The sequence below is a fragment of the Borostomias antarcticus genome (assembly GCF_949987555.1).
Source record: "Borostomias antarcticus genome assembly, chromosome: 9".
NCBI lineage: Eukaryota > Metazoa > Chordata > Actinopteri > Stomiiformes > Stomiidae > Borostomias > Borostomias antarcticus.
Window position 1 is genome coordinate 29043540 of NC_140242.1, and position 12753 is coordinate 29056292.

The following is a 12753-nucleotide window of genomic DNA, read 5'->3' on the forward strand; positions in this document are numbered from 1 at the left end:
ACCGACACGAGAAGAACGAGGAGAGCTTCTCCTGCCCGCTGTGCCCCGAGACCTTCGGCCACCGCCTGCAGCTGGACCGCCACATGGTCACGCACAAGCCGGGCACGGAGCAGGTAACGACACTGGACGACCACTCCCCCCACCCGCCCCTCTCCCCTCTCTCCCCTCGCGCGTCCCTGTAAATGGTAAATGGACGGCACTTATATAGCGCTTTTCCACCTTAGCGGCACTCAAAGCGCTTTACAATGGCCTCTCATTCACCCATTCACACACACATTCACACACCAATGGCGGTAGCTGCCATGCAAGGTGCTAACCTGCTCATTGGGAGCAATTTGGGGTTAGGTGTCTTGCTCAAGGACACTTCGACATGTGGACAGTCGGAGCTGGGATTCGAACCACTGACCCTTCGATCATTGAACGACCCGCTCTACCAACTGAGCTACAGCCGCCCCCTAATCCCACCCCTCTCTTCATCTCCGGCCGGTTCTCCGGTTCTCCGGTTCTCCTGCATGTTTTCCATTCCCCCGTCTCCTCCCTTTCAAAGTCCTCTCGTATCGGGCCGGTTCGAGAAACACACTAGAATGTTCCTTCATCGCCTCTCACTCCTCCATCCCTTCTCCCTTTTAAGATTTCTAATTAGAACGGCTTTAATAGCTTCCTCGTGGCTAGTCAGCGCTCTTCGGGAAAGAAGAAAATAAATCATATTCTCTTGAGTGAGTGATTAGGCCCATTTCCTGTGCCGTCTTTCTCCTCGCGCATTAAAGCCAGTTCGTTTTCCTTTTTTCTTTTCGGGTTCTTGTTCTTTTTAGAAACGAGAGCCGGAGCTGCTTGTTTGCAGCTGCGTGTTGTTGTAGTCCCCGAGCGGCCGCCTACGGCGAGGCGAGCGTGGGATGCGCCAGCATGCTCAAGTCCCCAGGCCACTTCTTTACATCAGCTGTTGCTGGAACTGGAACACATTCGGTTAGAAATCAACGTTAATAAAGATACGCTAGATACGGATCATTTCCTGTGGCCTGAGCAGTGTTTTTCCCTCGCTGCGTACGCCAGATATTATTTATATTTTCTTTTGGTTGTTTAATTCTATCCACAGTCAGACGATGAAGAGTTTTCGTATATGCGAGGGCTCAAGTAGAGGCTTTTTCCAGCCGTTCCCCAATCAGCAACTGCGTCTCGTTTCGGACCATGCAAATAAGCGGCGAATCATTCAATTTTCCAATTATACCGTGATTATAATGAGATTTCCTGAGTTAAGCCCTGTCAGCTTCGGACCTGAAATTCGCCTGAGCCCACCATAACAGAAGCAGCGAGACGTTGTCCCCCCCCCTCCCCCCTTGCTCCCTCACCTGCCCCCCCCCCCCGCCCCCCCAGCCCCCCCCTCCTCCTCAGACAGCCTTAAACAGGAGCAGATGGCCGTTTCCTCCAGTGATCTGCAGGATCATAATCCTCAAATGACTTTAAGTGTTTGTTTATGTGCGGACTTCCTCTTAGTTAAACAGTTAAAGGCAGACTAAGGAGGGGTCATGTGATTACCGTGGCGATCCCTGGCCGTGGAGAGAAGGGCCGCTGAGTGGAAATGTGTGAATTCCTCCTGCCTGTTTATTATGTGGAAGCCAAAAGTTAAAGAATATCAGCTTTTCACGGATATTGTTGGCCAATGGCCCTTATTACTGGATCGCTATGGGAGTCTTGAGTTTTGAACATATTGTTTCTCTCACAAGCCACTGTTACTGTTCTGACTCACACACAAGCCTTACTGAACATTGATTCCACCTGGACACCGAACTATTGTACCTACCTGCCTACATACCTACCTACCTACCTACATACCTACCTACCTACCTACCTACCTACCTACCTACCTACCCACCTACCTACCTACCTACCTACCTACCTACCTACCTACATACCTACCTACCTACCTACCTACTTACCTACCTACCTACATACCTACCTACCTACCTACCCACCTACCTACCTACCTACCTACCTACCTACCTACCTACTACCTACCTACCTATACCTACCTACCTACCTACAGTACCTACCTACCTACAGTACCTACCTACCTATCTACCTACCTACCTACCTCCCTACCTACCTACCTACCTACCTACCTACCTACCTACCTACCTACCTACCTACCTACCTACTACCTACCTACCTACCTACCTACCTACCCACCTACCTACCTACCTACCTACCTACCTACTACCTACCTACCTACCTACCTACCTACCTACCTACCTACCTACAGTACCTACCTACCCACCTACCTAACTACTGTATACCTACAGTATCAGACCCCATGCAGCTATTCTTCTCGTCTCAAACACAGACAAAACCCTAATTCCTCAGCCAGTTTTTTTTAAATGTTATTTAAAAGTTTAACCGTTTAATCTCCTCACCTCCCACTCTCTCACTACTCTTCCCATGTGTGTGGGGGCTTTACCTGCCCCACTGCAGGCTCTGCTTGTCGTCTGCACTCATTTGAATATCAAACACAGGAAATGCACCTACACTAAACAGTTACCTTTGAACCATGCAAACGCTCAACCCACACTGTTTTCAAAACATCAATTGTTGTCTAGTTGTCCTGTCATTTAGAAAACATTTCAGAATCTAGGGCGCGAGTGTCTGCCGTGAGCTTTTACACGTAGTCGAATTGTTTCACCTAGAATATTCTCCTCGTATTATTTTTAAGGACACTACCTGGTTCTTTTCTGTGGAGTTTACCGACTGCCTGGCGTCTCTGATGTGAAAATGTCGTTCTCTTCTCCACAGCCTCAACTGCTGAACGAAGGGGCCGGTAATCGCAAGTTCAAATGCACGGAGTGTGGAAAAGCTTTCAAATACAAGCACCATTTGAAGGAGCATCTCCGCATTCATAGTGGTATGTGGTCTGGCTGTGCTTCCGCCCGCCATTTTGAATTCTACTCACATGGCTACAGATGATTGAGGCTCGTGCCATAAAGAGTAAAATTGATAATGTTCCTTTTTGGCCTCTGTCAGTAAATGACTCATCTGTTTTATAATAGCTCTCTAGACCTGTTTCATAACTGACTAATTCAGCCATATGGCTGAGGCCATAACTCCAGCAGAGAGTTGAATGGAAATTGAAATAGATATTGAAATATTGTCGCTCAAGATAGTTTGGCAATTTGCTTACTCATAAGGTTTCATAGCACCAGCCAACTGCAATATGAGTTTCTAACGTCTGTTTTTCTTTCGACAGGAGAGAAGCCGTATGAGTGTTCCAACTGCAAGAAGCGCTTCTCCCACTCCGGGTCCTACAGCTCCCACATCAGCAGCAAGAAATGCATCGGGCTGATCGCCGTCAACGGGCGGGTACGCAACGGAGGCAGCGCCAAGGCCGGCTCCTCCCCCAACTCCGCCTCCTCCTCCCCCGGCAGCCCCACCCTGGCTCAGCTGCGCCACAAGCTGGAGAACGGCCGCCCCCTCGGACCCCCGGACCAGCAGAGCCACATGGACATCAAAGCGGAGCCCATGGACTTCAACGACTACCGGCTACTGATGGCCTCCCAGCACGCCTACCTGAACGGAGCGGGCCGAGGAGGAAGCCCCTTGGGCATCCACAGCTCCTCTCAGAGCCCCCTCCAGCACCTAGGGGGCATGGGGCTGGACCTGCCCCTGCTGGGATACTCGGGCCTGGGGAACAACCTGAGCGAAGTCCAGAAGGTCCTCCAGATCGTGGACAACACGGTGTGCAGGCAGAAGATGGACGGGAACCCGGAGGAGATCTCCAAACTCAGGGCCTACATGAAGGAGCTGGGGGCCCAGATGGAGGAGCAGAAGAGGGCCCTGTCCTCCCCGAGGGCCGGCTTCCAGGTGATGGGGGGCCACGGCAGTCCCAAGAGCATCATCGACTACACCCTGGAGAAGGTGAACGAGGCGCGCAGCCTGATCGACGAGTCCAAGCGGCAGGCGGCGGACATCAAGAAGGAACGTCTGAGCCAGGCCGTGGATCTGGGCGGCGAGGAGAAGCGGTCCTTGGACGCTCCGGCCCAGTTCCTACCCTTCTGCTGCCAGTACTGCAAGGAGACCTTCCCGGGCCCCATCCCGCTCCACCAGCACGAGCGCTACCTGTGCAAGATGAACGAGGAGATCAAGGCCGTCCTCCAGCCCAGCGAGAGCGGGCTTTCCGGGCGGCGCGGTGGGTTCGCCGGCGAGCAGCAGGCCGTGGCGATCTCCTCGGCGCTGTCAGAGAGGGGCGCCGCCAGCCCCATCAACCCCTTCAAGGACCACTTGTCGGTGCTCAAGGCCTACTTCGCCATGAACACCGAGCCCAACTCCGAGGAGCTGCTGAAGATCTCCATCGCTGTGGGCCTCCCGCAGGAGTTCGTCAAGGAGTGGTTCGCCCAGTGGAAGAACCAGCACAACCACCACGCCAACGCCAGGAAGCGCTCGTCGCCGCCGCCCGACCGCAGCGGCGCCGAGGCGGGCCACGCCCTGACCAGGTCGCCCATGTCCATGGTCCACGGCGAGCGCGGGGATTTACACGGCGGCCACGCCAACGGCGACGCCTCCCACAGACTCTCGAAGGCCAATCAGTTTACAGCCAACAGGCAGATGGCCGACAAACCACTAGACCCCTTGGACCACTTGAGGAGCAGCACTCCATCACCGCTAAACCTCTCCTCCACCTCCTCCAAGAACTCCCAGAGCAGCTCCTACACCCCGAACAGCCTGGCGTCGGAGGAGGCGCACGGGGAGTCCATGCCGCTGGACCTGTCCCTGCCCAAACACATGAGGGACGGCAGGGGCGCCGCCCCGGGGGAGAAGAGGCCCAGACCCAACGGCTTCCTGGTGGAACGCAACGGGGACCCCCACACCCGCGAACAAGGGAGCGGACCCATGGACCTGGCCGGCATCAAGAAGGAGTTCCTGGGCTCGGACGGCATCGGCATGGGGGGGAACGCCAGCCACCAGATGGAGAAGAGCTCCAGCCCTATCTTCGGGATCAACCCCTTCGGGGGTCACTTGTACACGTCTCTCCCCCCTCACGGGGCCTTCCCCCCACCCACCTTCCTGACGCCGGCTCAGGCCAGCATCCCCGGGCTGAGGCCCTACCCGGGGCTGGACCCGGTCAGCTATCTGCCCCACATGGCCTACACCTACGCCACCGGCGCCGCTACGTTCGCCGAAATGCAACAGAGGAGGAAGTACCAACGAAAACCAGGTTTCCAGGTAAGATATAGTTCGGTTGGCTATTGTTAAATGATATGATATATTATAAAGTTATTATCTATTTTAGATGTTGAACTATTATCTATGTTGGCTCCAATTTACAACGGTATATGTATTGTAGGACTTTTTGCCATTTTAGTGCACTTTATTTATATTCAACACAATACAAAGCAGCCTTAAATGTTATTCACTGATATATTGGATTCACACCATTCGACTACTTTTGTCTGATAATTTCACCTAGTTGGATATGTTGAAATGGTCTGTTTTGCTAGTACCTCCTCATAATACCCCCAATGTCCTCCTGGTCCAATGACCTGGGTCTTATGTCCTCCTGGTCTAATGACCTGGGTCTTATGTCCTACTGGTCTAAAGACCTGGGTCTTATGTCCTCCTGGTCTAATGACGCGGGTGTTATGTGGTTCGCCGGCTCTAAGCCCTGTCCAGACTGGGGATCAACCCCAGAGCAGGTGTCCAGGTGCGGATTACCCCCAGCAGGGGCGTCCCACAAGATTCTGGGCCCTATACATTAGCAATCTCTGTGCCCCCCCCCCCCCCCCCCCCCTGAGATTTTTTTCACTTAGACACCCCCCCCCCCCCTTCCCCGCTCAATGCGTGAAACTTGGCAGCCCTGTCAAGCCTAACAAATTCAAGGATTTTCAAGGGCCTGGGTAGTCAGTTCCCCCCCCCCTCCCTACTGGGGCCCTGGGTAGTCAGTCCCCCCCCCCCCCCTCCCTACTGGGGCCCTGGGTAGTCAGTCCCCCCCCCCCTCCCTACTGGGGCCCCTGGGTAGTCAGTTCCACCAACCCCCTATTGGGTAGTCAGTCCCCCCCCCCTCCCTACTGGGGCCCCTGGGTAGTCAGTCCCCCCCCCCCCCTCCCTACTGGGGCCCTGGGTAGTCAGTCCCCCCCCCCCCCCTCCCTACTGGGGCCCCTGGGTGGTCAGTCCCCCCCTCCCCCCCGTGGCCCCCAGCGTGTTGATGGCTGTGCTGGTGTGTCGCAGGGCGAGATGCTGGATGGAACTGGGGACTATCTGTCAGGCCTGGACGACCTGGCAGAGGGCGACTCCCTCCTCTCCAGGAAGAAGATCAAGAAGACAGAAAGTGGTATGTACGCGTGTGACTTGTGCGACAAAACATTCCAGAAGACCAGTTCCCTCCTAAGACACAAATATGAGCACACAGGTATATAACATTTGGACACTTCTTTTTTACCCCCACCCTCCTCCCTCCTCCTCCTCCTCCTCCTCCTCTGTGTGCTCCCTCCCTCCATGTTCTGTGATTTTGAAAGATCTCTTTTTTTCTTGCTTTCTTTCTTGTTGTTTTTTTGTGTTTTTTTGGTCACATAGTTTCCCCCTCTTTGTAGTTTTCGTTTCTTCTCTTTCTTTTTTTTCTTCGCCTTCTCTAAGTTCTATGCTTTCAAATCCATGAGCTTTAACATGTTACTTTCTTTTCAACAGGGGGTAGGGATGTTTTCGTAAAGTAATGAACATCGGTCACGGTGTTCCATTCACTGTGTGTGTGTGTGTGTGCGTGTGTGTGCGTGTGTGTGTGTGTGTGTGCGTGTGTGTGTGGGTGTGTACTCACATGATGACTGTCAGCATACTGAGGGTTATAGCCAGCGTACTGACAGGATTGGCAGAAGATGTAATCCCTTTAGTTTAGAGCACAACAGTCATTGATCTCATTGCGCACAAAGGCAACCTGGGAAATGTAGTCCTATCTGATTTCACAGCACAGACCACAGAGACATCCTGGTCGATTTAGCCCATTCTGATTGCATAGCACAGAGACATTGTGGTAGATGTAGTGCATTGTAAATCTCTCATTACTGCCTGCTGATGCTCTCCAGAAAAAACAAATAAGAACAGCGGCCATTTTAGAAGTGCATTACTCTCCTCCAAAGAAGCTTTTCTACAATTCAGTCCCAGACTGTGTCTGTGTGCCCGGCGCTCGTCCAGCTTACCACGCTGACCCCGGAGGTATTTAAGGTCCAGCTCGGCAGGAGAGAGCGGTCTGGTGAGACGCGTCCGAATCTCGGAGAGATTCTCCTCAGAGATATGATCTCTCCTCCTGGGGACTCCTCTCTCTTTCAGCGCGTTGCATCATCTCTCCCTCGCCCGCCCGCCCGCGCTCCCCTGTCGCTCTGTGCTGGAATGCTCCGGGAGGAATCCGCTGCCTCCTCTATTTTTGCCCCAGAGTCGGGGTGGGGGGGGTAGGGGGGAGGTGAGGGGGGGGGCGAGGAGTGGGGCACTTGAAGTATGCCAACTATGGTAGATGTCGCAAGCATTCCAAGGCTATTTGTGGCTAGGAATCGCCTCTGTGTGTGTGTGTGTGTGTGTGTGCGTGTAAATGTATGTGTGTCCGTGTGAGTGCATGTGTGTGTGTGTGTGTGTGTGTGTGTCACACATTCCATTGTGTAGTTGCCTGCATGTGTGTGTGTGTATCGGCATTCCCAGGATGGAGGCGTTTGTGCGTGTGTGCGTGGGATGTGTGTGTGTGTGTGTGTGAGAGATGTAGTGTGTGCGTGGGATGTGTGTGTGTGTGTGTGTGTGTAGTGTGTGTGTGGGATGTGTGCTTCGGAGGGCTGCGATCGTGTGAGCCTGTCCAATGAGGCCCATCCTGCTCAATAGAAGTCAGATGGAAGGAATGTATTTCTGCTAGATCTTAGCTGAAGTCAAAATGATGAGAGGGGATGATCCCTGACCATGTGTGTGTGTGTGTGTTTGTTTGTGTGTGTGTGTGTGTGCCAGTGAGAGGGGGGGCGAGGGGGGGGGGGGTCGCTACGGGTGTGAAGTTCCAACTACAAATACAACCGTCACACAAACCGTCACACGAACGATGCTAATCCCAGTCCGTTTTAATCTGGACTGATGATGTCATGAACACACACTGTCAGAGCAGCCTGACCGCTTCAGTTTCACCTCGCTGGGCATCGGATGCCTCGACCGCCCGCAGTCTCAGACGACCACATAAAGTAATGAAGTGTTTGGGTTCCTATTTCCTACTGCCCTCAACATGGGGTTTGGTGCAGCGACTGAAATTAGCTCCCTGGTTTTCACGAGAGGGCAGAGTTAATGCTAGGGGAGTCGTGTTATGTCTGTTTGCGTACGAGCGCTTTGTGGGAGATTGTCATACTGAGAGTGATTTGTACGGCGTTGTGTAATCGTCGACTCAGATCGCTCTTCTTCTGTTGCTTTTTGCTCATTGTGGCAGGAGAACGTTGTCCTGATTCATAAAAGAAATATCCTTTGACGTCAATGTGTTTAGTTTTTAATTTGTGTATTCGTAGATGTATTCGTAGAACATGATCGTATCCAAAAGCAGATCTGATCAAACCCACTCTTAAACTGCATGTCTGTGTCCTTTTCCCTAAAAACCTGTTGAACATTTTCTCCCTGTGTGTATGTGTGTAGCATTTCTAGCAAAGAGGACCCTTAGTCACCATAGTAACACATGCCCTCCCCTGTTTCCTGTCTCTGTAGGCAAGCGACCGCACCAGTGCCAGATCTGTAAGAAGGCCTTCAAACACAAGCACCATCTCATCGAGCACTCCCGCTTGCATTCGGGAGAGAAGCCGTACCAGTGTGACAAGTGTGGGAAGCGCTTCTCCCACTCGGGGTCGTACTCCCAGCACATGAACCACCGTTACTCCTACTGCAAGAGGGAGGCGGAGGAGAGGGAGGCGGCGGAGAGGGAGGCGCGGGACAAGGGTCCCCTGGAGCCCACGGAGCTGCTGATGAGACGGGCCTACCTGCAGGGCCTGGGGCCCCTGGGCTACTCGGACCCCGAGGACCAGGCGGAGGACGGGGGCGGCACCATCCTGAGAGACGGCACGGAGGGGGGGAGGCGAGGGCGCGAGAGGGAGGCGGACGAGGCGTACGGGGAAGTGACAGACAGACGGGAGGCAGGTTTCAGGGAGGAGGAGGAAGAGGACGAGGGCGACAGCAGGGGACCGGGAGCGCAGATGGACACGGCGAGGAACGGCGAGGAGGGCAAGGACACGGCGCATTCGATGGACGAGAGTTCAAGAGAAGGGAAAAACGACGGCAAGTCGGACCAGGAGGACGCAGACTAACGCGGCGCTGCGGGGTCAGAGAGAGAGAGAGAGAGAGAGAGAGAGAGGGATGGAGAGAGAGGGAGAGAGAGACAGAGAGAGAGGGAGAGAGGGAGAGAGGGAGGGAGAGGGAGAGAGAGAGAGGGAGAGAGAGAGGGAGAGAGAGAGAGAGGGAGAAAGAGAGAGAGAGAAGGAGGGAGAGAGAGGAGGGAGAGAGAGGAGAGAGAGACAGAGAGAGAAAAGCTTTCTGCAAATATTTGTCACGTTGGTTTGTTTCGTTTCCCTTTTTCCATTCTTCCAGCAAACATGAAACCTGTTCTGTTTGAGGAAGAGACGGAGGGGGGGGGGGCTCAGTCATGAAACCTGTTCTGTTTGAGGAAGAGACGGGGGGGGGGGTGTTCTGTTTGAGGAAGAGACGGACGGACGGACGGGGGCTCAGTCATAGGAGCACTCGCTTCCAGCTTCTGAGGATTGTAACAGAGGACTCATGCATTGTGGTGACGGCCAACATCAGAGTTGTGTATACAAGCTGGGTGGGATTGTTTAAAAATCCACATTATGCAAAAGAAGAAGTAATAATGATTATCATTATGATTAAAAAGAAAATGAAGCTGTTTTTAATGTACAGTATTAAGGCCTAAATGCTGTGTGGTGCTATAATGTTCTTAACCCCTGTGTTTCGATGTTTTCATACCCCAAACCAGGAACTTGCACTCTGCCCCTTTAATCACTACAAAAACACTTTTGAGAAAAAAAAAAAAAAAAAGAAGAAAAAAAGCCTGTGGATATTTCTACCGTGCTTGAAGCGTCGGTAGCAGTGCGTCCGTATCGTGTTCTGTCTACCCTACTGTGATGTCCTTGGTTTTGATCCTGTTTTTTTTTTTGTTGCAAGGCAAACTAACCACATGATTTTGGGCCTCACAATTTCTTTATGTGAAGGAACTTTAAACCTGTGTTTTGCTATGTGGTGAGTCTTAAGCAGACGAGCGTGAGGGGAAGGGCGAGAACTGAGGCGCTCCGGCTCCGCTGTACCAGACAGAGCTGGGATGGGTGATTTTCTCCAGAGAAAGCCTTATATGCAAACCTTTTCACCTGTGCGTTTCTGCAAGTGCCATCCTTGTACAGTGTAAATCAGAGTTGACCTGTGTTATCTTTACTCTGGCTTCAGTATTAAATGAATATTTCACCTTGTTTTTTGAAGTACCTATGTCAGTATTAGCATAGATAGATGACAGTTTGTTAGTTTACATATGTTTGTGCAATTTTCTGTATTTTTCATGACCTTTTGTCAGTATTATTTTTTTTGTTTTTGTTTTTGTTGATTTTTCCAACATAAATTTCATTTTGTTTTTATTTTAAGATTACCATTTTATTTATGTGACTCATTTTATATTTCCTAATTTTATTTATTTCATACTGTAGTGTACAGTATTATAGTTCCTCATCAAATAGATATATTTTAGTAAAAAGGATTCTGTCATTCGCCTATTGGAACAAATTATGAATAGAGATCATCTATGGTATTTGGAAACATTCATTGTTCAATTTCAATTTTTTTTTGTTTTATTTCCTTACAACTACTGGAAATTCTAAATTTGGGGAACTTTTGATACAATATTGTGAAAACACTGTATTTTTGAGAGTAAATAAAATCCACTTTATTCATCCATTTGAAGAGATGAAGAGGGACTGTTGATGATGAAATTCCTGAAATGTCTGAAGTATTATTGAATTTTTAATTTCTCTTGGAAATGACCATGCTCGAATAAATGTAGCCAAATTAAATTTTAATAAAGCTGTGTTATTCTTCTTGTAGTCTACTTTTACCTCCATTTCCTTAACTTGGCTGTTCACATGACATCCCAACATGATTAAGCACAACTGCAGTGCAACAGAACGATGTAGCTCAGTTCTCACACCCGAATGTGAACGGGTCTCCTGCTATGAACGCTCTCCCTGCAACACTTTGATGATGTTGAAGATAAAAGTTGTCAATCACATGTCACAATGAGCGCACAGCACACACACACACACACACACACACACACACACACACACACACACACACACACACACACACACACACACACACAGTACATCTGGTCCAAAGAAGAAGCCTACTTCTGTGGCCTCTGAAGATAAACAAGGCACAATTATGCACAAGCATAAAATAAAAATATGTCACAATTTCCAAAGCACTATGGCCACAGTCTTGGCGTGTTGCTTTTGTTTCTTACTAAAGTTCAATTGGAAAACAGTTTATAAATATAGAAGACAATTGATATGTACAGTATAACCTAATGGGAATATTTTCTGATCGTAGTGTTTAGGCCTACAGTACTTTTTTGCATGTTAGTTTCATGCTTAAATCAGAGTTCCCTGATTAACATAAAGTAATTAAGACAAGCCCTGCTAATTTCACCGTGAGGGGAATGACATCTAATATGTAATTTATATCTGTCTCTACACTGAAGAACACTAACTGGTTAGGCTGAGGTTTTACCTTCTGACGTGGATCGTACTTTATGTGCCAGGTTTCTTAGAGCCTGTAGGCTTTCAAAATGACTCCTCTCTTTGAAGGTTGGCTTGAGCTAAACTTGCCTCTATAACAGCAAACAGCCAAACTGGCCCTGAGTCTGTGCTCTGGATCTCAGAAGAATTACACCTTAAACATTATACTCTCATAACGAGAATGATATTCAAATAGAACCAGGTGAAAAGTTCAGTCTCTCTCTCTCTCTCTCACACACACACACACACACACACACACACACACACACACACACACACACACACACACACACACACACACACACACACACACACACACACACATTTCTGCATGCTAATACAATTATATTATATGCACATTACACAATGACTTGCGGATTTAATTGTCACAATAAATGGATGATTGAGTATTTTGTAGGCCTATTTGGAAGACTTTGAATGAACAGAATATAGTTAAAGAATGGAATGCGCTTTCTCACTATAAATCTCGCTCCAACTTGGAAGATGATTTACGGGCAGACAACAAGCCAAATATCAAAGAGAAAAGTATTTCCTTCGGACTGGAAAATGTGGGATTCTCCAGGACATTTCAGACTGCGAGCAGAGGAGGGCTTCTCTTCTCCTGCATCTTCAGAAAGCAACGTAGGAGGCGTTCCTGGTGACGCAGTTACGCAAGAAGGAAACGTCGTACGTCCGCCTCTTTTCACCAGCGGAATCAGGAAGAGGTACGTGTGTTTGATTCAGCAAACGAGCATGTGAATAATGGTGAACGCATGTTATGTTTTGTATGGTAGTTTAATTTGCTTTGCAGGGATGCGCCAGCCGCCTGCTTTTACACTCTTAATAGCAAAAGCATAACAGGTAGCCTATATGTATCTCTTATGCGGGTCATTCAACTTCGCATTATGGCAGAAGTTGGTTGGGAAAAAAAATGCCGCATGATGATGAGTAGCAGCAGGTCTCTGGGTGATGGGTCAGG

At 50.1% G+C, this 12753-nt stretch overlaps 2 protein-coding genes across 2 annotated transcripts in view; both read left to right on the forward strand.

The window, feature by feature from the left end:
* The window catches only part of zeb2a (zinc finger E-box binding homeobox 2a), a gene marked incomplete at its 3' end in the record, with an annotated part of 21960 nt that extends 12676 nt beyond the window's left edge, over positions 1-9284 (forward strand). The window contains exons 5-9 of the mRNA XM_084443448.1: positions 1-113; positions 2785-2893; positions 3236-5208; positions 6211-6391; positions 8692-9284. The exon at positions 1-113 is cut by the window's left edge and continues 102 nt beyond it. Of these exons, the coding sequence (XP_084299574.1) occupies positions 1-113; positions 2785-2893; positions 3236-5208; positions 6211-6391; positions 8692-9284 (2969 nt within the window). The remainder of the gene's footprint in view (positions 114-2784; positions 2894-3235; positions 5209-6210; positions 6392-8691) is intronic.
* A 3204-nt stretch (positions 9285-12488) lies between these two features.
* Positions 12489-12753, forward strand: part of gtdc1 (glycosyltransferase-like domain containing 1) — a 41634-nt gene continuing 41369 nt past the window's right edge. The window contains exon 1 of the mRNA XM_084443449.1: positions 12489-12499. The gene's annotated coding sequence lies outside the window, so the exon portion shown is untranslated. The remainder of the gene's footprint in view (positions 12500-12753) is intronic.